General features: G+C 43.9%; 2 protein-coding genes across 2 annotated transcripts; one reads left to right on the forward strand and one right to left on the reverse strand.

The window, feature by feature from the left end:
• Positions 1-13918: 13918 nt before the first annotated feature.
• Positions 13919-15527, forward strand: T265_10120 (hypothetical protein; the record flags this gene model as incomplete). Its single annotated transcript, XM_009176396.1, has 7 exons — positions 13919-13960; positions 14000-14097; positions 14137-14198; positions 14250-14322; positions 14364-14462; positions 14497-14781; positions 15377-15527. The coding sequence occupies 7 exons, from the start codon at positions 13919-13921 to the stop codon at positions 15525-15527; spliced, it is 810 nt and encodes a 269-aa protein (XP_009174660.1).
• A 2895-nt stretch (positions 15528-18422) lies between these two features.
• Positions 18423-21236, reverse strand: T265_10121 (hypothetical protein; the record flags this gene model as incomplete). The annotated part of the gene is made up of 4 exons (XM_009176397.1): positions 18423-19032; positions 19191-19286; positions 20672-21010; positions 21048-21236. The coding sequence occupies 4 exons, from the start codon at positions 21234-21236 to the stop codon at positions 18622-18624; spliced, it is 1035 nt and encodes a 344-aa protein (XP_009174661.1).
• Between the last annotated feature and the right edge of the window lie 1442 nt (positions 21237-22678).

Raw genomic sequence — 22678 nt, forward strand, 5'->3', positions numbered from 1 at the left:
AGAACACATTAAGATGAACGTACTCCTCTCCGGGTGATTTTTTCAGCTCCCCGCCCAATAGTGCTTGGCAAATACCCGTGAGCAAACGAAGTTTACTCACATGAGTGCTTTCATAATTTACTCCTGAACAACAAACTGTGGTTTAGCTGTATCAGACAAGATAGTCGTGTTTACATTCTTATTGCAGAGCAGGATGTACCCAACAAACTTAAAGTCTCAGACTTTTCACATCACGTTAGTATTTCTGGTCGGTGCATGTTGCCTACCTTCCAAGTGGGCTACTTAAGAATAAGGAAACAAACTAGTGTGGATGCACCCCTCAAGCGCTTAACTTGGCCCAGTGAAGCTCAGCAGATCAACATATTAAGTATCTAGTTGCACTGTAGTGGTACCAAGTCAACGAATGCAGCCTTCTAGGCTGCTCACATCAAACAGACTTTTCATGGCAAACTCAGAACAGTATGTCTGGTCATTTTCTCTCTGTAGTTTCATCTGTGTTCCCGCAAACTCGAAGAGAATCAACCCTTCCCGGCTCATGTATGATAAAGCTTTCTATTGTTACAACAGACGTCCCGGTAGGCAAAGCCAAACCCGAGGAATTCGTTACAGTTGGTGGGATTGGTTTACTTTTATGACAGCACACGCTGTACCAATGTCCGGCAAGATTTTACCTTCGCCTTGATGGTGACGCCTAGCCAAGTGGAGTTCAACCACCCAATCAGTAATTTTTTCATTACCATGAAGTAAGACCCCTCTTACGACTGCCTTGGGATCATTTCCAGCCTCAACTTCCCTTTTGTCCAGTAATGCGCGTGATCCCCAAATCGCAACGTCGCTACATCAGTGTACACATCAAACCTTCATTGTCGATAGCGGGACTGGTGGAGCTATTGGCACGTTCACCTTTATAACAGTAAGGTGCTTCAACGCTTATGTTTAAAAAGTACCAGAGATCCAATAGGCTGTACTCTTTTCCCTACAGAATCGTCCCGTAATTGAAAGTGGGTTACGGAAAAAGAGAAGCAGATTTACTACTCATTAATTCCGTACCGGTGCATAAAATGTATGAAAAACGATAGTTTACCGACGATAGTTTCCACGCCTGTATAGCATAACAACAAATACGGTCGTGTAGATAAGGCCTCAATCAGCGACGCACATGGGTACACGATCAGAAGTTACGACCATTTACAGAGTGCATATTTTCGTAAATATTGCTAAATGCAACGAAATATATCTATGTATACTCGACACAATGCGAGCGTCACAAACAACAGTCTCGCGCCTAAATTCTTTGAACCAGTGAATTGAGTGTGTTACATCGGACCAGCAGAGCGGATCAAAACGTTATTCATATATATATTCGGGGGAGATTCGCCACGGAAATTATAAAATTTTTCCATCATTCGAAAGACACCATGGACCATTAAGCTTCGTGACTCTCAGTTTATGCTCCACCGGTGTAGTATGCATGCTATGGAAGGACCAGAGGACAGTGATTCTCCGAAGGTATGGGTTCACAACAATTTCTGTGGATGGGAAGCAGAAAGATAGCTCATGAGCCGAAGCTCATTGCCAATGGTCACATATAAATCAAACAAAATGGCAAGCACTGTATTTTACACTGACCATTTTTGAAGAACACCGATCCTGTTGTATCATAGCCTGCATGAACTGTCCAGTTCTGGTAGTGTGGTGTATGAGGCTGGTGAGCGTGTGAAGAGGTTGATGTGTCTGGGGCTGCGTCGGCCGTTTGTTGTTGGCTCTGAGGCTTGTATGGACATATGTGGAGCCAGTGTGCTTGTGGTAGAATCAACAGTGTGTGATAGAAATCCTCGCTTGGTCGCCATATTTGTATACGTACCATGGAAGCACCAGAGGATAGTGATCTTTTGAAGGCAGGTGTTCATGACGATTTCTTTGGAAACAGAAAGAAAGTTCATGAGCCGAAGCCAAGTAAGCAAGGTTATACATAATCCATACAAACGTATAAATCAACGCAAATAGGAGGTATTGTATTTTACTCGGGAGTCGATTCATGCACAAGACGTATTCGAACATCCAATTGGTCCGAATAGGCTTCGCCGCTCAACAGGGGTTCCCGTCAACGGTACCCATGGCTGGATGGCGTATAGTATAGGCCTGGGCGTGGAGCTCCAAAGTTAGTGTCTCGCGGACTGTCAGTATCTCAGAGCCATAGGGGCCCTATGTTAGGATGGTATAAAAGCCGGTGCGAAGCTACAAATAATCGTCCCACCCTTGTTCCGCGTGCGGGAAGGCCACGCCTACTACATCGAAGCCAAGTATATCCTACTCTAGATATTTGTCAAGTAAGACGTTTTCGTAGTTAAATGTCTTGTAGGTTCACATATTTTTTCTTTGGATGAGCATAACATAACGAGACAGGTGCTCGAGTACTTTCCCGAATATGGTTCCTCTATGGAATTCGAGTCTAAACTGTGATAATTCCAACGGGCACATGTTATGCCCGCCGACACAGTTTATCGCCAGCGAAAAATGGACAGAATTTCGGTGGAGTTCTCGCACTATCATTCTGTTATGCGTTCATGGTGTACAAATACGTCCACGCGCGTTCACATCGAAGCGCCAATGAACTGGGTCGTTGGTATATTGGCAGTTATCTGCATAATCACTCAGTTCAGTTATGTTCATGTACGCTAAGTTCGACTGCCGGTCCTTCATGCGTGCTGTTCACCAGGCGTCTTGTAATCGTTAGTTTGAACATGCAATATTCCCATGATCTGTGTAGGTCTAACTGGCATGTGTACGACGCTGCCAACCGACATTTGAATATTCAACAGGAATGCGGGGCTTTTGGTTCGTTGAGGTGTTTTGAATCGTCCACGGAAAACCGTGACTATATTCGGAAAAACTATAGAATTGACTTAACCGGTGATGATATCCTGGTCCTTAGCAATAAATTGTGCCGCTTGGACAATCCTGTTTGTAATCTGCAGGGTATCCGAGAAGGGTTGCGCCCGTTTGGACCCATGGCTGTATCTGTTTGCGATTGTGGCAGTTTGAATGTTTCGTCGTTTTTTTAATTCTGTGCGCCTGTGTGATTTCTTTGCGAAGTACGGTGATGTTCTGACAGACTCTATATATCAATGTAACCGATGGTTACCACCTAACGCATATGGTACTCACTGATTGTAATGGTGCTGGGCATAGTGTGTTCTACTTTTTTATTCGAAATGAGTCACAAGAATGTTATAATATAGTTGTGGAAAATAATGTGTGAATGATCCTCTCTTGGGTGTTGTCAGAACGATTGTGGTCGGTATGAACAAGTCACATTATGTAGCCTTCGGTCAGCTATGCCTAATGCAGCTGTTACTTTTGTTCCCATTTTGATGTCTGCTGTTGCTTCCTGCGAACGTTTGCCGATCATGTTTGCGCAGGTCGTGTATCAAGCTGCGTGTTATCCACTGAAGGCGTCACAGTCGCTTCCACGGTGGAAATGCTGACCGCGACATCCATGTCCCTCTGGTGGTGATATCCTTGCTAGTCTTAAATGCGCCCTTGAGGAACAACGATGAAACTAGCATCAACACCACACACAGGCGCGCTCGAAAGAGTTCTCTTCCTTTCAAGACGACAAGATGGCTTGGCTAGACGTTCGATTTTCAGGATGATGACTGTTATCTGCAGTGTACAGAGTTGCGTGATCATAAGGTGCGAACCGCTGCGATGTATAGCACCGTGGCAATGCACCTAAAGAAAACGCCAGTGCCGTCACATATTGACACTGATGTCTGCGGAGTCTGAATTTCATCTCAGGGCGCCTGTGAGGGGTCGATGATAGACTGAATGCATGTATGGCTGCATTGCAGTTGCGTTGGCGACTCGCTCAACAGGCTGACGTTTTTGCATCCTATATGCGATCAAAACAACCGCATCTAAGAATGAGTTCCCTAAGTGCCTTCACTTATGGAGACGAAGGGATATTTTGTTTATTAAGTCCGTATTTGTTAACCATCATGTCTTGTTGGATGTGTGGGTGGCGGGTGGGGTTTTCGCTGACGTGAAATCCATCCCATTCTCGAAATCGTGCGGTAATAGCAGGCTGAACGAATGGGGCTCTGGTCATTTCCATTAGGGAGGTTGTTACTGATTCTTTTTCTGTTTGTTTTCCAGATACAATTGTGGAACGCCCATTTGATGACTATACTCTGCTTGCAATCGGTCTTAATACAATTATGTTCCCAAACGATTGGCTCATATTTCCTGACAAAGCAAGCATCACAGTAACCAAGGCCTTAGGTTGAGTACAAGATTGCGTAGATGAATAGCAAGGGGCATGACTCTCCGGTTCCGTATATACTTCTAGATTGGTCCGGATATCTAGTGTTTCCAGATCACTAGTGGTCGCATCTAGCAGTGATTAACGCAGCATGTCTGCAGGAGCGACGCAGCCTACATGTGACTAGGGCACTGACTACGCCTCTCTTGTGCTTCACTTCAAGCGTGTTAGTCGTCGACCGAAATTTGATTACCCACTCATCACAATTAAATGTTATCCAAGCCGAAGATTTTGAGACAGCGATACACCGTAGACGTGGGCTACAAGCTCTACACATATCCCAGTTCCCCCGGACGTTACGCTCAATAAGTAGGCCTATTGATGCGGTTGGCACTGCATACAACACTGGCCCCTTTTGGAAGCACAGCGTTTATGGTGTATCAGGTCCTACGTGAATCGGCCCGTGCCTGTGATGCGGTGCGTGGGGCTGGTTAACGTGTGGAGGTTGTTATATCTGAGGGTCCGTTGGCCGTGTATGATTGAACGAGCTGTTGCTTATATGGCATGTAAACACATGTTTACTAGCAAGGACATACCGGTAGGTCCGCCAAGGCGTGTTAATCATCATTGCGTAGTCGTCAAACATGAGACAAGCACGCCATGGAAGCAAGAGGAATGGCGATTCTTTGAAGGTAGATTTTCACGACAATCTATGTGAAAGAAAACCAGAAGGAAAGCTTACCAACCGAAACTGAATTGACATGGTTGCACACAAACAGTCGTTACATATAAATAAACAAACATGGCAGGTACCTTTCACTATCCGTCAAAAATTGCTTCTCATTCTTCGGGGTTTTCAAATGATTGACAAGTCTTCCTTAATGTCCACACAAAACTTTGCGGTAAAGGGCGGTCTATCAGGAATAGAAAATGGGTGAGTCGCTTTGGCATAATAGCAGACACGGTAACAATACGACTCTCTATACAGGCAAACACGATTATTTAATGGTTAATTAACCGTCCAATAACCGAAAAACACGGTTATATGGTGGTTTCGATGGTGCAAATAACCACCAGTTAACCATAACAGATGGTTATTAGACGGCTATATAACCGCAATACAAGCAGAAAACTCGTTTTTTCAGACTGCGTGTGCCGCCATGGAAACGAACGTTTATCGTATGTTGCAAGACATTCGGAGTGAGCACTGATGGAAACATGTTAATTGCACGTATCCTAATCGTTTCTATCTTCCGACGAACTGTTTTATAACCATTGTTCGACGCCGAGTACACGACAGTAAAAGCAGTAGCAACTATTACTAATTTTTGGGCTATTCTAATTATTCACTATCTTAGTGGCGAGATTACACACAAACCACCGTTCATTCAAGAAACATTTAAATATATGGACAATGACATTTGTCAAAAACAGGCTGTGTCAGACTACCGAGAACAGCATACCGGACTTTAAAATCGTCCACTTCGAAGACGCCATAGTTTCCGCAAAATCGATTTCGGTTTGATTCTTGTGATTGACTCGCTGCTCTAAGGCAAAATCTGAAACCATAGTTCGAGGGAGGAACTTAAAACGGCGTTTGAACATCTGGCGGTATTTATTCGGACATTTTAGATCTCCGCATCCGTCCGTAGTTTTGTTAGAAGTTGTTTATATGAAGAACCAGGAATCTTATGTTTTAACGACAATCAATGGGTTCACATAATGTGTCCGTGATGTGCGAGAAAAATCTTGCAGAAGAGCTGGTTTCTGCACGTGCTTTATTCTGTATTGGATTTCAAAATAATCTCGAGACCACAAGAAAGATAACTATGCTCTTTCTGTCGGCGCTAATTCAGAATGGAGCATCCATTCGCGTTGTGTATAGGAGAAAGTTTTCTATGGTTGCGTTAGGCGTTCCGCCAAGCAAAGTCAGGGTATTCGTCACAGCTAGTAAGTTTTTTGTTTTTCTATGATGGTCGGAACCGCTATATTGGGGGCGTGGCAAGGTTTTATCTTCACAGTTATACTGAACTCTTGATAGTGCCGTTGGAATAATCAATGGGTTTATGGACAGAACTAGCAAAGGGCACAATAGGATGGCCTGTGCCTATAGGTTCTGACACAGATTCAGTCTTATGGATGCGTATAACACGCTCTATCGGGAGATATTAGGGATGTGAACTGCGGGCAAGCCTGAATGGTAATGGCAATCGTGGCACCGTCATCGCGACGTCGTACCTGGGTTTTGCACGGCCCCGTACATGAACATATTCCGCATTCATTTGGGTTTGTCATGGTATTTAGGATTGCCCAGGACCAGCGTATATCATTTATATCCTTAGGCACATGGAGGGCGCATGGTGGCGCAGTCCTGTCATTCAAACGAGACGATAAGACAACATTGGGGACCCAAATTCGAAGTGTCAAAGGGTTTGCTAGAGAGCAATATGGTGTGAGTCATACTGCGGCCAGAAACAGCAGGCAGCTGTCACACTTTTGAACTACTGCAGTTAGGCGACACTACTCGATTCCAAGAACGGTAATAGATATTCCAGTCGATGCGAACGGATGTGGGCACAGGTGATCATGAGGCAACTTCATCAGCCGAATTGTGCACAACTAGCATTTCTCGGAGGGTGCAAAGATGAGAGGTCACAAACAACGTGAGATTCCTGGTGGTTTTGCGTGTTCGTACATGGGTGAATTCTCAAAATCAGCGTCGCAGATTGACATGAGTCTAGCATTTACGATAAGTAGTCGAGGTGACAACACGTAAAGTAATGAGTATAAAGAGCCGTCGTTGGCCAGTGGATTGAGTTACCATGCAAAACTGAGGCCTCGTAATAAGCGCCAGACATATACACGGGCCTAGCAGTTACGGTGAGTATTCGAGGTGAGTGATAACGATTACCGTTATCATGGTGACCGGCGATTGATGCCCTTAGTTATCTTCAATATGTTTGCGCTTTATTATGTAAAACTTACTGACCGATGACGTAATATAATGGCTGATGCTATCTCCACCAACTCAGATTGGTGGAGAGAAAAGGGAATAGCAATATTTATATACTACTTGTACAAATATGAGTAGCACGTCAATTATATTCTGCACGCGGACTGTAATGTAACTGACCAATGAGATGCAAGCGTCGATAATGAAAACCCCCTTTGACGTGTCTATAGGGGTGGTTGACGGTAGCATGAAGAATAACACTCTTAATAGCAGTCCTTTCATTCTGTCCCCACACTGAATTAATTGTAGCGGACCAATCAAATGCACCAGCCGCTAAGGAAACCCCTCTGGAACGTGTTGTTAGGTGTTGCTAATGCCGGTGTGACGAATGATGTTCGTCGTAGTAGCGATGCAATGTAAAATGTGGTGAAATCCAGTGAGTACCAGCTAGGGAAGGGGAATGTCTGAACTGTGTTCGATTTTAGTTCGTTGAACAAATGCCGACATATGGTTACGGAAAAAGCGGATATCGCTGGTTGTGAGATATTTGCCGAACTTCCACCTCACATAGAACCGGATGTTAAAGCATCGACTGCGGCATTCAAGCATTGGCCGAATTATTTCCAGTTCCTCAGGCAGCAGTCGACGATTACGGTTAAACCACCGAGATGCTTCGGGACCAAGCAGCTCGTGATTGTGTATCATATGAGATCTAGTAACCAGGACGAAGGTTCCCAGTCTGCAAACGTTGAAGAACGCCTTGCACTGTGTGTGATCAGGCAGGCGGCGTCGTTTTCCCTCGTTTGGAGGACGTGAAAACCCTTTCCGATGGCATTGGTATTTGATGAAAGTTTTCTCACCAGAGGAATTCGCTTTCGAGTTACGCGCGCTGTAGTACGATCCTGATGTTCGCTCGAACTGCCTAATGCAGTGTACCAGTTCATGAACGTTGCTGAATAGGCGGCTACCCAGGTGATTCGCGAACAAGGGGGTGACGTCCACTGTGTACCCTTCAGCAGACACGGGAGCAGTTGCAACGACAGACTGCGACGAGGAAGCCATGACGAGTGTGCCTCGACCCGCTGCGCAGCCTGTTTTATGGAACACCTCAACCAATGGGATGCGAGAAGTAGCATTTTTCTTCGATGAATGTGTACTACTGAAAGCTTTCATAGTAGTGTAAACTTTACGATGGGTGGCGTATCCGGTCAGGAACGAAAAATCAGTTGGTGGAGATAGCGATTTTCGTAATTCACTTATGGAGCGTCAAATTCCTGGCAGAAATAACGTCATTGTGTTGGTATTTACTTACTGGTTGCTGATCAGATGGCTGTTGAGCTGTTCGCCGAGCTTGGCAATTGGCTTGCAAACGTTTCGTCACCATACGAGGAGACATCATCAGTGCGCAGTTGGGTGGGTACTTCTTCCTTGCCTGCGTGTGTTTATATAGCAGTCAAAGGCCATCTGTTATCTTCTGACGTGATTGGCTACCTGAATTGTAACGAGTCCAGAGAATCTATTGGTTCGTTTGTGATCCTTGTTGCGTTGTGGTCTGTGTTCATTTGCGTTGATTGGTTATCCCAAGGGCTTCTAATTTTAGTAGCTTGTTCTCTCTGGCCTTGATTCGCATTGCGTTGTGGTCTGCCGTTCTCGAGTTTGATTGGTTCCTTGTACCGCCCTATTTCCTCCACCGTGGCAGTTAATGTCCCTGCGTCCGCCGGTTGATTTGGTGCTTTGATTGGGCGCCTCCTCCAATCCAATTGATGTGTCCGTTTGAATGACGCTTTCTTGCTTCTTGTATGAGTTCCTCGTATGGTCGCTTTTGCGGCTCTAAGTTCTGTGGTTTTGGCGTTCTCTATGTCTTTAACTGGCGAGTTGTGTTCGTGTATTCTGGTGGAGAGCTTCCTTCCTGTTTGTCCTACGTACCGTTTGTCGCAGTCCTTGCATTGGATCCTGTATATGACATTGTTCTTCGACATTGGATCAAACCAACCCTTTGGTCTTGATAGTGTCCTCCGCAGAGTATTCGCAGGCTTGTAGGCGACCATCGTATTGTGCTGTCGTAGGAGCCTTGCTGTCATTTCAGCGGTGTTCTTGATGTACGGAAGTGTGACACGTTTGCTTGCAGTTTGTCCTGTTGCATCGGTCGTATTTGGCTTCCCGAGTGTTCTCCAGATGAAATTCCTCGGGTATCCATTTTTCTGAAACAATTTATATAGGCGCTTTTCTTCTTTGATCTTGGATTCTGTTGTACTAAAGTGTGTCTCGATCCGCTTGGAAGGTGTCCGAATGCAGCTTCGTTTGTGGCAATTTGGATGGTTGCTGTGGTAGCCGAGGATTTGGTCCGTATGTGTCGCCTTTCTAAAGACCTCAGTTTGTAGTTGTCCGTTCGGCAATCTAGTGATGAGGATGTCCAGGAACGCCAGTTTTCCGTTGTTTTCTTCCTCGGTTGTGAATTTGATGTCGTCGAAAACGTTGTTTAACAGTTGGCTCACTCGTTGCAGTTCGCTCCTTTTGATGATCACAAATGTGTCGTCCACGTAACGGATCCCAAAATATGGATCCGTTATGTGGACGAGCTTCATAGGAAAGTATGCTATGCTGAGGTTCGCTGAACAAACTAAACTCAATAAATACGGAAGGTATAAAGCAAATAAACGTCGCTGACCGGTTTTCTTAAATGGAATTCGCATGAATAATCTGTACATATTAGCTCATTCCTAAAGAACACCATGAACGCTAAAATATGTTGAAGCGTGATTTCGCGACTTGTATCTCGTCAACCCGTAGCATAATGCAAATCGCCGCTGGTCCGTGATCTTGAAATTTTGCTCACTTAAACAAAATGCTATGAGCAACATAACACCGAAAGGTTCAAACGGAATAGATTAACTCCCCATAAAATTAACAACTTCAAAAACCCCATAGTTTCGGTGAAAGTAATTTGCGTGCGCTTCTAGTGACTGGTACCTAGAGGGTCACTTAAACAAATGCTATGAGCAACATAACACCGAAAGGTTCAAACGGAATAGATTAACTCCCCATAAAATTAACAACTTCAAAAACCCCATAGTTTCGGTGAAAGTAATTTGCGTGCGCTTCTAGTGACTGGTACCTAGAGGGGGATAAATGCAAATGATAATAAACCACAGATTCACGATTTGATATACATCCAAGGCTTTCACGCAAAAGCCAGGGTCGGGTTTGTCCAGTTCGTTCAGCGGCATCATTTCTCCTTAAACACACAACGGAAAACGGGTGTAGTATCGCTCTTATCATTCCCGGAATGGGGCGGTGCATTGACCGAGGAGGTAGTTGGATAGATATCGTTCTTTTTTCTTTCCATTGCGCGTAACACCATATTTTGTTTTTATATTTCCGATTATCCTGAAAACTGCGACAACAGTGCAGTCGGTTTTTTTTCATGCGCTTACCGAATTCTATAGCTATCGAAGTACCCTTGTGGGAGCCTGAAAGTCATCTTGGTATCTACGCTCTGAGTTTGATAATGGGCCCGCAAGAGACTTATTGAACCGAGGTTGCCTCTGCTGTGAGCTCGCAGTGATTCCTGATTTTCAGCAATCCAAATAGCTAATTTAACCTTTTACTGATTCTCGTGTAAGGTGTCAACGGTTTCACGGAAACCGATGTCAGCATCACGAATAGTCAATTCCTTCTACTCAAATTGCCAAGCAGATTGTCATCTGATATCATTTTTTTGCATTTTGTTTCAACTGATCTCCCTCATCATTTTGACGTTGTTGTGCTATGGCATCAGAGGTGACTTTACAAAAGTTTGCTGCAAAATCGGGGGCTGTATCCTCTTCATCGATTACGACGTTTAGGAAGGCCCTAAATGGATACATGATGGGTAAATATTTGATAATGGTGCTTTCGTCCAGTAATCGAAGCACCAACGCTACTGCGCTAAAAATGAGCTCATCATAAGCTCAACAGACTGTCTGTAAGACAGACGGAATGTGGACGACTCCCACGAATATGGTGAGCTGTGAATAATTCCAGTGGAAAACTATGCCCGAAGTACTGCCTGTCCTAGGCGGGTTTAATCGACAAGTGCAGTCCCTGCCAAAGTATGGACGTCGGCTGAAATGCGGCAGTCTGTGGCCGATGATATTGATGGAACGCACGTAGCCAACCCTTTTTGATAAGTCTTCTAAACCACCTAATAGTCGGTCTGCAGATAAAAGCATTAGACCTTCCACGGATGGCATGGGCACCAGACATAGGCTTATGTATGCCTTCATTTAAAGGAGATAGTTTCCTCAATGTTCGGATCCTTCAAGGAGATCATGACCTGTTTGAGGCATTTCTCATTGACATGCGCGCTGACGGGTTGTTCGCTGAGAAATAATTCTGTGTCGTGTAATATTAGAACTGCTATCGGGAAGCATGCATAATGTAATACCCACGTATTTTCCCTCACGGTTCTTTCAGCTGCCCGCAACGATCGACGTAGGTTTGCGGCGTTATTATAACACTACGTAATTCATCATTTGCATAACCGTTTTTTGTTTGAATCCGAAAAACTACAAAAACGCGCACCTGCACAATTTCGCAGAATACAAGCGTGGTCACGTGCTTCGGCTCTCTTTCCTGATTTCGCTCGCGCTTGTAGCGGTCATTCGCGAGTCTCATGTACTAACTCTGGTATCAAAACATTTCAGACCATCTTCGTAAACTAGTACATATGGGAACTGTTCAGAAGAAGAACCATGTACCACCGAAATTGGATTAATGTTTATTCGCTGACCAGGACCAACGACGAACTATTTTAAAGAGAACAATGTTAGTGAGTTTTTTCATCTGACCTCTTTATTATTGTATGCTTAACCTAGCGTTATTATTTTTATTTCTTTGCCACACACTCCTGGCAAACTAACTTATTGGTAGCCAGACCACCACAGGTTCCATGTGGCTAATTTATTAGACATTGTGGAAACCAAGCCGCAGGTTAGTCTTGTGCATCAACTCGTTTCTTTCACTTGACCTTGATGATTGACATCAGGTCTTCCTGAAAAATTTCCCAGGTGATAATGGCCCACTGCGGTTTAACAACAAAATTGTAGGACTTTTCCGGAAATGACTACTGCGGCTTCTGTGAATTTAATCCTTAATAGAAATTGTCCAATTATTTTTTACAAGGTTCCCACCTTCGCATTTCATGCATCCGCAAAGGCCATATAGTTTATAGAATGTGCAGCGATTTTTTCAGCTGCAAAGCTATCAGATAATTCCGTCCACTGCAAGTGATTCACATTTTCCCATGTTCGCCTTTTTTTATCAAATTGGGTAACGTTATCACCATCGTTGTTCGTTGACCTAGCACGTCCACTCACTTGAACAAATAAATGGTGTAGTTATTTTACATAATAGTGGATTGTACGTAGACATTCTACACTATGGATGGACAACCTTGAAAATAACGCAGCTTTCGAGAAATTGATTCCATTGTGCGAATACTGAGAGGCTATATCAACATTTGAGTGGCGCATTACAGAAATCACTACTGAGTTGATTACAGTCACGGTTGGGCACTGAAAGCACACATCCGAAGCTCTTGCTTGACCAGTATAGAAGAAGCCATTGTGTTGGACAACAAATTTTGTTTGAACGCATGTGTTCAAGGTAATTTTCGTGCGGATAAACGCCACGATTTCGAATTTTTTGTCGCGTCATATTTGTCGTGGTCGTATCCTGACTTTTTCTAGACGATAACGAGAACCGGAAAATCGAAGAGCGATTAAGTTACAGGAATATTAAAATACCAACTTTATGGTCAGGTTCGGTGTACAAGGATACTCATACCAGCGTTATTTAGGCCAAGATTCACTGGGAATGCACCGACTATTAACGTAGCACGACACCCAATGATCTGCACGAACCATTCTTTCACCGGTTGTTGCGATGCATTCTCAGTGGCGACGCACCACACCTAATGTCTCCTAAACGCAAACTCCACAAATATCACTGTTAACATTATGCTAAAATCATTCCCGATCACTGATAACTGATATCGCCTGATCTCAGCATAAGGCGAAACTTTTCAAGTCCGGAAAGTGCAAATCAGCAACGGACGGCAAAAGAAGCATTAATGGCATGTCTCTGGAGAGGCATCAGAAATACCACGAACATACCTTTCAACTTCCCCTGTCTAGGTTTGGGCGACCTAGGAGTATCCCAGCCCTCGTGCTTACTTTAGGTGCCATGACAGTCAGGCACCAAACGAGTGTAACAACTTAATGATTATCTTTTGTCTTACACCTCAGGATGCACAGATCAATCAGTGTTTTGGGCATTATGAACGAATTCCCTCTATCCAAAAGAAAATATGAAGTTGGACTCGGATTCCGGTGAACTTCTTGCATTGAACCCGTACCCCAAGGGTTAGATTTCTTCGATCAAACACTCCAAGTAGAACGGAAAGGCAATGTCGACCGAGGATATCCAAACGTGAGCCGGCTGGATTGAAGCTTTTAATCCAAACAGATCTACTCTATTCTAAGGGATTGCATCCGCCAGACCGTAACCAGCTTCGACCACCGTATGGCTCAACCGGTAGTTTGAGCTGTATGCAATGGCTAAAATAATTCCCAGTTCACCTTAGATTTGGTTTTATAACATTGTATCGCTTTTCAAAATTTCCATGCTCAAATATCTTTCCTTTTAAGATTAAAATTAAAATGCTATCGAAAGAAGAACTTGACAATTTTGTGTTCAGTGAGGTAAGCTGACAAATAGTAACATAACTTATGAAATGATAGCCAAAAATGCGAGCCTTTGAATGGAATGACGAAACAAACGAAATAGACATCATGGAGTTGGTACCGCCAGTGAAGCTTGTACCTGTGGGGACCAAACCGTAATTCAAAAATTAAAACGTGGAGAATTTTTGAAACAGAAAGCCGATCAAATGGAATGTTCATAAACAGCGATTAAGAGTAACCTTGGAGGATGTCAAATGTAAGTTTGAGCAGTTTTATAGATACTGATTAAAATGAATTCTCATCCAAGTGGTGACGATAATTAGACTCAAGAACTCAGGCCTGCCAGTCACCATTTCCAGGAGATTTCGGAGACTTGTCAAGTAAGTCGTGTCGAAAAAACGCTGATCTGGTAATGCCTCAGTACTCCTGAGATGAACAAGCTTGTATTATCACTTGCGAGATATTTCGATATATATTTCGAATCAATGAGTTATGAAGAAACAGTCGCCGAGTCACTTTTGTAAGTCATAATCAGGATCACTACTTATCAACAGTCTTCCAACATCCAAGCAGATGATGAAGATAAAACAGCTGAAGCAACGGGTGAATGTTTGTTTGGTCGGGGCAGCCGAAGCTTACGCAAACTTGCTAGTGATTGGTCATATGGATTACTTTGAACAGCAACAAAAAAAGCGCAACGCACGCTACCCAACTGATCCGGACAGAGAGAAACGGAGGGAACATGAACTATTCGAAACAATCTACTGGTATTTGGTGTTCTCCGTATGGGTTATAATGAACCGGAAACGATTCAGAATCATTTGCAGTGAAGTTGGATGGTATGTGAGATAACTACAATACCTAGAAATATTATGAATTGTTCTTCGTAAGAATCACATCAACACAGCAGCATTCATTCCTTGAGTAAAAAAACATTCGCTAAGGGAAATCACTACGGTATTAAATGTATACGTCAGAAGGGTGCATCCAGGAAGTAACAGAAATCACGAAGGCATGGATTGTGCGAGGAATAAAAGCAAATGCTTGGTAGAGCCGTGTGACACTCCGTTCTCCGGCAAACAGATGCAAGATAAATGAGGTCTAAATGGTCCAATAGTTGATAGTATAGGCAGATAATGAAACCATCAACTGTTGTATTTGTGGAATAATTCAACCACTAATAACCCACAGGCGGGAAGAAGGATTGAATCGTCACAAAGGCTCGTCGCTTTTGAATTGGGATTAAGGACTTTAGGTGAATGTGTTGGGCAGGCGAATAGATAAACATTTTCTGCAAGACAATGATGGTCCACCTAAGCACAGATTCATCGGAAAGCTGTCAATTTGAAGATGACTCATTTTGAAAATTTACTGCAGTACTGAGGGAATATCAAACACTCCCGTCATTACATGGTGCGAGAACGCTCCTTCTAGGTTTATCCGTTCAGAAATGTTCAATTCACTCGGTCGAGTTGGACCGGAGCAACTGGTCAGACGGTCAAGTCGCATTGAGTTGGTTCAAGAAATATATGAAAGAAATCTTCCACGGGCACGCATGATCAGGTTGGGTGGTGTATTTCAATGAATACAAACTTTATTTAGCCAGCACTCACCAGCTATCCGAATCTTAAGACATCATCCGCGAGATCAGTCAGCCTATCTGTTCGGTAATGTGGGGACCAGCAATACAGACAAGTAACTCAAGATCATATAAACTTAACATTCAGACGAATTGCTCAGATATTGGTGGACGCGAAATTACTGAATCACCGTGATGCCGAGTCCGTCAAGTAAGTGCCTTTATGTTGGAGCTTGATGCAACTGTTACAATAGCGTTGGAATCCTGGGTAAACCGAGAACAGACTACGATGAAATGCTGATACCCGAGGACGAGACAGAGAACAATAAGTGCTGATGTTTGGTGGCCAGTATCTACGACTTTGCCGTCTAACTAAAGTAAGTACAAATGCGTCTCCTTAGAAAAAAAATAGAAGTTGCGTGTATTTGGGTTTCAAATTTTACGGAACCATGACATTGAACATTTTGTGTCCTCACGCATCAAATAATACCATATAAATTCACGATGCAAATCCCCAAAACAGAACGCTGTTGTCCAGTCAACGAAAATTTACGCCTCCCATGAAGTCTGGATTATATGTAGTCGTGAATAAGCAACGAAACTTGCTAACAGTCTCGGCACGGTAATGAGGTTCCGATGAGCCAAAGCTTATGTAAACATAGGTACTAGGTCTGACATGTGTATTCACCTATCATTAACGACTCAGTACAGCATTAATGGATGCGCAAACTTCTATGCCACATCCAGCACAAAACAGCTATGGGGGTTGAATAAGTGGAATCTTTGGATTCCATGCTATGCAGTCAGGTAGGCTTGGTGGATTTCAGTAAAAATCCGCTCTCCTCGGAGATCATGTGTGTAGAAATTCTGTCCAGTTCGAAACATACTAGTGCCGAAGTGCATTAATCAATCCAGATCAAATAAGTCCCAGCCCGGTATACACGAATTTACATCAACGAAGCTATGGCCAAAAAATTACCTTACATTACAATAAAAACATCCGGTGAAACTCCAGGCGCGTGGCTTGGTAACTATCAGATATTCCACGAGGACCGATGACCTATCGAAAAAAGCCTTTCTGACTATTCACCATTAGCTGGATGTTTGTCGAAATTAGTCGACACTTGGTCAGAAAAGAAACAAAACTAAAGCTTCCAGAATGGTTCGGACAAATATGTGGATGTGGCGCCTTTCTTTGGTTCACATAATGGTCTCTTCTTACAGCCATCAAGTCGCAGTTGTCTATGAACCACTCCAGTCGCCTAGAAACGTTCAGCATTGTCAGTGGCTACGGTGTGCAACTTCACCAGCCCAACGGCTACATTCTACAGCTCCTGATAAGAAGACCCAAGGAAAACAGCCACATATCTGAGCCAAAAAGAGCCATTTGGAAGGTAAGGCGAAAATTCCCCTTCATTGGGTGCCACACTCATTGGCTCAGTCAACATCGCCGTAGCTCCAAGTAATCTAGCAAGTCAGAAGCGGCCTGGCAATTTCTACCGCAACCATTCTGGTGTCTTTTATTGTCACATATTTGTAGCGACATCGCGTTGGCCGACTGATGAATAAGTTTCACCATTGTAGCATGGTAGACACAAGATGTAGAGTACTGATCCGGGGTAACACCAAGTGTCGTGTTCACATAGACGTTCAAGGAAGGTGCTATGTGATTTACTGGCCACTGGTGGGCCAAAGACAAAAGGCATGGACAAAAGTGCCTAAAACCAACTACAGATGTTTGAATGTACAACTAACACACGTTGGTGTGCTCCAAAAGAGCTTCATTTAACTTCGAAACAGCTCGGTGTTAAGGCGCGAACTTGGTAACCGGGAGGTCCGTGGGTGGACTGGCATGATAGCTATGCACCGAAATGGTGTTACAGCCGAACGATAGTTTTTTATTTTATATTCTGCCTTCAATCGAGTACGCTGTGCAACATAATGTGCCTTCTGGTCATGTTCCTAAATCAATTTTTAAAAAGTTGAGACAACTGCTGCTGTAATGAATGCTAGAAAGGACAATCAGTCAGATAATATCCATACGGGAATATGATTCACCCAGTGTTATTTACAAACCATAGGTAAGATTTCCCTCCCCGTTACCTACACTGGTTCTGATCTTAACTACTTGTCTCTACATTTCATTCCAGAATTTTCAAGAAAGGCGACAAACGTTGTTTTGAAATAGTTGTCTTAAAATAATCAGGCGCGTTTATGCACGTTTATTGAAATAAAGTTACGCTTCCTATCCGACGATTCGCCTTATCATGCATGGAATTAAAAACCAATCATTACGCCCCAAAATGCCAGAAAATCAAATATTTTGAAACGTCCATCGGAGCGGCCGATAGAGAACCTTTGTAAGTACCACAGGAGCTAAAGATTCTTTCAAAATAAACTGCTCATTGGTATTTTAAGACCCGGGTATCCCTCACAAAATTCAATTATCATGAATGCCTTACAAGTAACGTAAGTTTGACAAACGAAACCGACACAGAGAAGTCAATTATCGCCCGGTTCACTAACCTACACTTGTGTGGAAGGTGGGTGGAAAACCCACTACACTGGGCAAGCCGTCAGCCGACCGAAATAAACTTGCAGTATGAGTGCTGACGAGAAAAGTACGATATTCCTGATGATAGCTGAAATCATCAATGACTTACTTAAACATCCTGTTGTGTTAAATTTAATATTTCGGGTTTTTGTGTTTAAGAATCTGCTGAAATGTCCGCCTCAAATGACTGTTTTTGAATTCTCCAAGCATGCTAGGGAGAAGTCACCTTTGAAAAAGGTTCCCCATGAAACAGATGAAGCGGCGAACGGTACGGTATGGACATACTCCCAAGATAAACAGCCTTGATTAACCCACAAAAGTAGTAGGAAAGTCAGAAAGTCAGTTGTTGCAGTTGTTATACTCAGAATGTATGTTGCAGTAGAAATGAACAGAGTTGTGGCCAGTGACTGCATGGAAAGGTACAATGGAAATAGCCATCGTACGTGAGGGGCCCACGACGGCCTGGATGCCAGTTAACGAAGTGGAGTTCCGCACCACCTGGCATTCAAGATATGATAAGAAGTGGACAAATATATACGAGCAATATCAGCTCATGTTCCCCAAAAAGTGAGACATTTTGACAAAACCACACGAGGGGTTTCCGAGCATCATAGAGCTCTCCAGCGGCACCGATCGACGAGAAACAACATGAGCGGTCTTTGACATACAAGTATAAAAAGTATGTAACCCTTGCGTGAGACTGGCCAGCAGGCTTGCCAAGCACACATCATTTGCTTGGCGGTAAAGGTGTTCTTTTATTTCGGAAGGCCGGTCTCCCACGCCAGTAACAGAGGACAGTAAGGAGAGACGTTTGGTTAATGCGTTAATTTCTCGTAAGCGAGCGCGGTTTACGGGTAATTCACCGGCTGCGACAGCCGAAACGTAGGCCCGGATTAGAGACAGACGATTGTACAGCATTTGGGTGGCCTGGTAGTTACCCAGGAGGTGTTCCGCAGTCTGAAAGTTGGGATAGTAGAGAAAGACTAAGTTGGGGTGATCAGGGTCGAAGCAATGCGATGGCAGACGGAGGTTCTAACATATCAAGAAAGCCGTCTGAGGGGCTGTGCACCAGAGAATATCAGTGGTGAGCAATTCACTACTGTATCGGAACCTACCATAGAAGATGTTTGTCCAGTGCTGGTCATTGAGATACGAGCAACATAGTCAACCCCAATACGTTCGGCTTCATCTGTTGCCAGTGTGTACAAAACCTAAAAGAGAGCGAGCGAAGGATGATGATGCATAAAGGAATTCATATTAGATTCCAAATCTTGCTTGTGTTTGCCCTGCATTCTATTGAGCGTAAAAGCACCTTCGGCACACTGTTTACAGCTAAGAAGCTGACTGATTAAGCTCGGCTTCTAGACACAGAAAGGGTGTTACAGCTGAACGATTTTGTTATTATTTAAAGAAAGAGGGCACGATGGCTGAGATACTGCCAAGATCCCCAAGTCTAGACAGCGGCAGTCAAGATACTGAGGTTGGGTCCGAACCTTCAGGTTCGTAAGTTGGCACACTAACCACTGAATTATCTCGAGCTCCATCTAGATTGCCTGAATGAGTATCTGGAGGTGTGGGTACCTCAGAATGATTGTTGCAGCTAGCAGTAAGCCCTTTCCCCGTCCACTTTTATCCTTTTCTTCACAACAACGCTTTCAAATTAATCATAGCTATAAGTCAGCGAAACGTCAGTACTGAACATTAACGTTATGATGTCTATGATGATGAAGACTCTGTAACCAAGCAGGTCAGACTAGTGAGTCATCGGCCAGGGGTAAGGTCCCCAAAGAAAACCCTATTGCCTATTGCCCCAAGGTTCAAACTTGTGAGTCAAAGGCCCAAGTGAGACAGCTCAACTAAACCTTCTTCAGATTGGGCAACCAAGAAGTATCATTTGCCCACACATCTATCTGTCCGCCGAAATCCCTCCCCAACCCATGCCCACCCCATATGTAAACGTTGTTAGATCACTTGACTGTCAGTTACCTGATCGATGTGCCATATACAAGTTAGTTTATCCGACTTAAAAATATGTTTTGACTCGCAGCAAAAACGAGATCACTCGGAAGACAACGTTCTCATGGATACGAGCTGACAACGCGAAGCAACTCGAGATGTAGGTATTGCAGAAACGGGTGCGTGCAGGAGGTAAGACAATGTACATGTCGACTCAGGAAGAACAGCAAACTTCGAAGACCTGACGTGCCACCATCCTAAGCAGCGGATTGTGATAGCAAATCACACAAGACTCCAGTGCGAGGAGCTACTTACAGTAATGATAGCATGAACGAGCTACTACCAGGAAAAACGAATGGCTGCAATAACTAGTATTCCCAACCTATCACTCAGAATATACTGGCCGGGCCCAGCGTTACGCATGGTAGATGATCATATCCAAAACGGTATAATCAAAACAGCACCGAACATCACAGAGCCAAAAATATGGTGTAGCACGTAATCCAGTGGGGAATCTTATCGAGACTGTGTGGAGTTGTAGACCGAGCGCTCCAGCATAAAACTTTAAGAATGTAACAAAAACATCGAAGTTGGATTAGGCCACTCCAAAAAAGAGGATGTGATGAGGTCATTCACTTACTTGGCGGAAGTGTATTCTGCCATCATTGTCCACCACGGACTCATATATACGCACTGGGAGTTGTTCCCCACAAGAATGCAACGGGTCTAGCTTCAAGATTATCAGAGATTCGTTGAGTTCTTGCATCTGAATGAATGAGTCGAGATTAGAAAATGCGGTATCTACCTGCCGATTGAAGAGCTCATCATGTTCAGTGATCGGACCACCGGTAGTGTACCACCCAACGATGTCCAGGTCCGGATAGACTTGTTTGCACTGTGATTCCCGGGTACCATAGAAATCGGCATTGACAGCCATATGCGGTTCTTCATCTAATAATAACTCAAACGAATTTGTAATCTAAATGGTATATACATGTAGGAAGTGAAGAACAAACCTCGACATAATGGCCCTCTTGTTTACCTAACAAAGCCCCATAGACTACTACAGCAGGGGAGTTTTCTTTTACTTTATTACGGGTCCAGTGTTCCGAAATATTCAACACCACCAAAGGATGCAGCCGAACACAAATCGAACCCGATCCGGAAGCAACAGGTCCTGCATCTGTCAGCGTGTCTATTTCCATTGTGCTGGAAATATGAAAAGCAAGCTTTTGATAAGAATACAGCAATGAAGTATCGCAAGTAACAACAGGACAGTGGTGATGAGATGATTGAGAAGTACGGCGAAAGAAAGCTGGCCTAAATCGCAGCAACTGTCACCACTCAGAGAGTGAGTAAGTTCCAACAATGGTTTGGGTCGCCGAAATCCGTCACTCAGAAACAGGCTGGCGCAGGATAAACCAGTCAATTAACTGGAAATCCAGCTTCTTGGTTCAGTGTTCACTTTTTAGCCTCGTAAGGTATATCCTCGTAGTTTGTATTATTATACAGAGTAACAAGAAGAGCACTCGTATTATCCGTGGATTCCCACTTCGTATGCATACAAGATGATTTAAACATTTGAGTTAATGGCTTTGATGGTTTGCGTTGGACCCCGAAGAATCAAAAAGAGCTCCTGGAACCAGTTGCATCCGGAGAGATTGGGGAACTTCAAGAACCACTGACTGAAGATGTCTAGTCTCTGGATGTGTTTGATTTGTGAAACTAGATCTCCTAACTCTAGAGGGTTCAAGGATAACGTGAACGAACTTTCAAGCCGTTAACTGCAGACTATAAAATTAGGAGAACCGACGCCAAAATAACGTAGAGACCTGTATTTTGGTCTCCCGTGTTTTGTCGTGATAAAGTAAGTTGTTAAATGGCCAAATAAAGCTCAAAGTTGGAAGGTCCACGTCACAGCTTCAGCTTTAACCGGTTGAAAAATAAAGCGAGCAGTCTGGCTGGTCTGCCAACAGCTCCTGCCGTAATCGGGGTTAAATGCGCCGATAGTACCGCTGTCTACATTAGCTAGAACTTCGTTCTTCTAGGCTCACCTTTGCTAGGAGTACATGGGAGGATTCGGACAAAAGACAACAAACAATCGTAATACGACGTGTTCCGGCAGTAAAGTCATACTGTCATCCACGACGGGAGCGTGAAAACAGTTAATGCTTCCTGCATGTGGCGATGCTGTGGTTCTTGGGGAACGGTAGTAGAAGTGGCTTCCTCTTAGAATCACACGCCTAGAGCACCCAGTGGCTGAACCCGATCGCCGGCGGATCACTCAGTATATTTCAAGGGATCTAAGTGTACCCTTGGTGAGCAGCAGCAACAAAGAAAAGATCCAAATGTCCTAACTTTTATCCTCTGGTTAGATCGTGTCATCAAACGTAAGTGGTTGACTGATTCCGAAATATACTCCACAGGAAAGCCCTGATACTATCTACCCCACCAGTCAATTTATTGAGTTTTGAGTCGACGGCTCAACGTGAGATGCCCCGAGTAAGTCATCCACTTATTGGCAATCACACCCGTTAGAAAATGTGCCCCTCTGGGTTTAGTTTCCAGTCTCAACTCTAACGGACAATAAACCTGAACAACAGCGATACTGCCTTCTCTTGAGGAAGGACGAGTTAGAAAAGGTCGG

Source organism: Opisthorchis viverrini (assembly GCF_000715545.1).
Source record: "Opisthorchis viverrini unplaced genomic scaffold opera_v5_343, whole genome shotgun sequence".
In the NCBI taxonomy this organism is placed as follows: Eukaryota; Metazoa; Platyhelminthes; class Trematoda; order Opisthorchiida; family Opisthorchiidae; genus Opisthorchis; species Opisthorchis viverrini.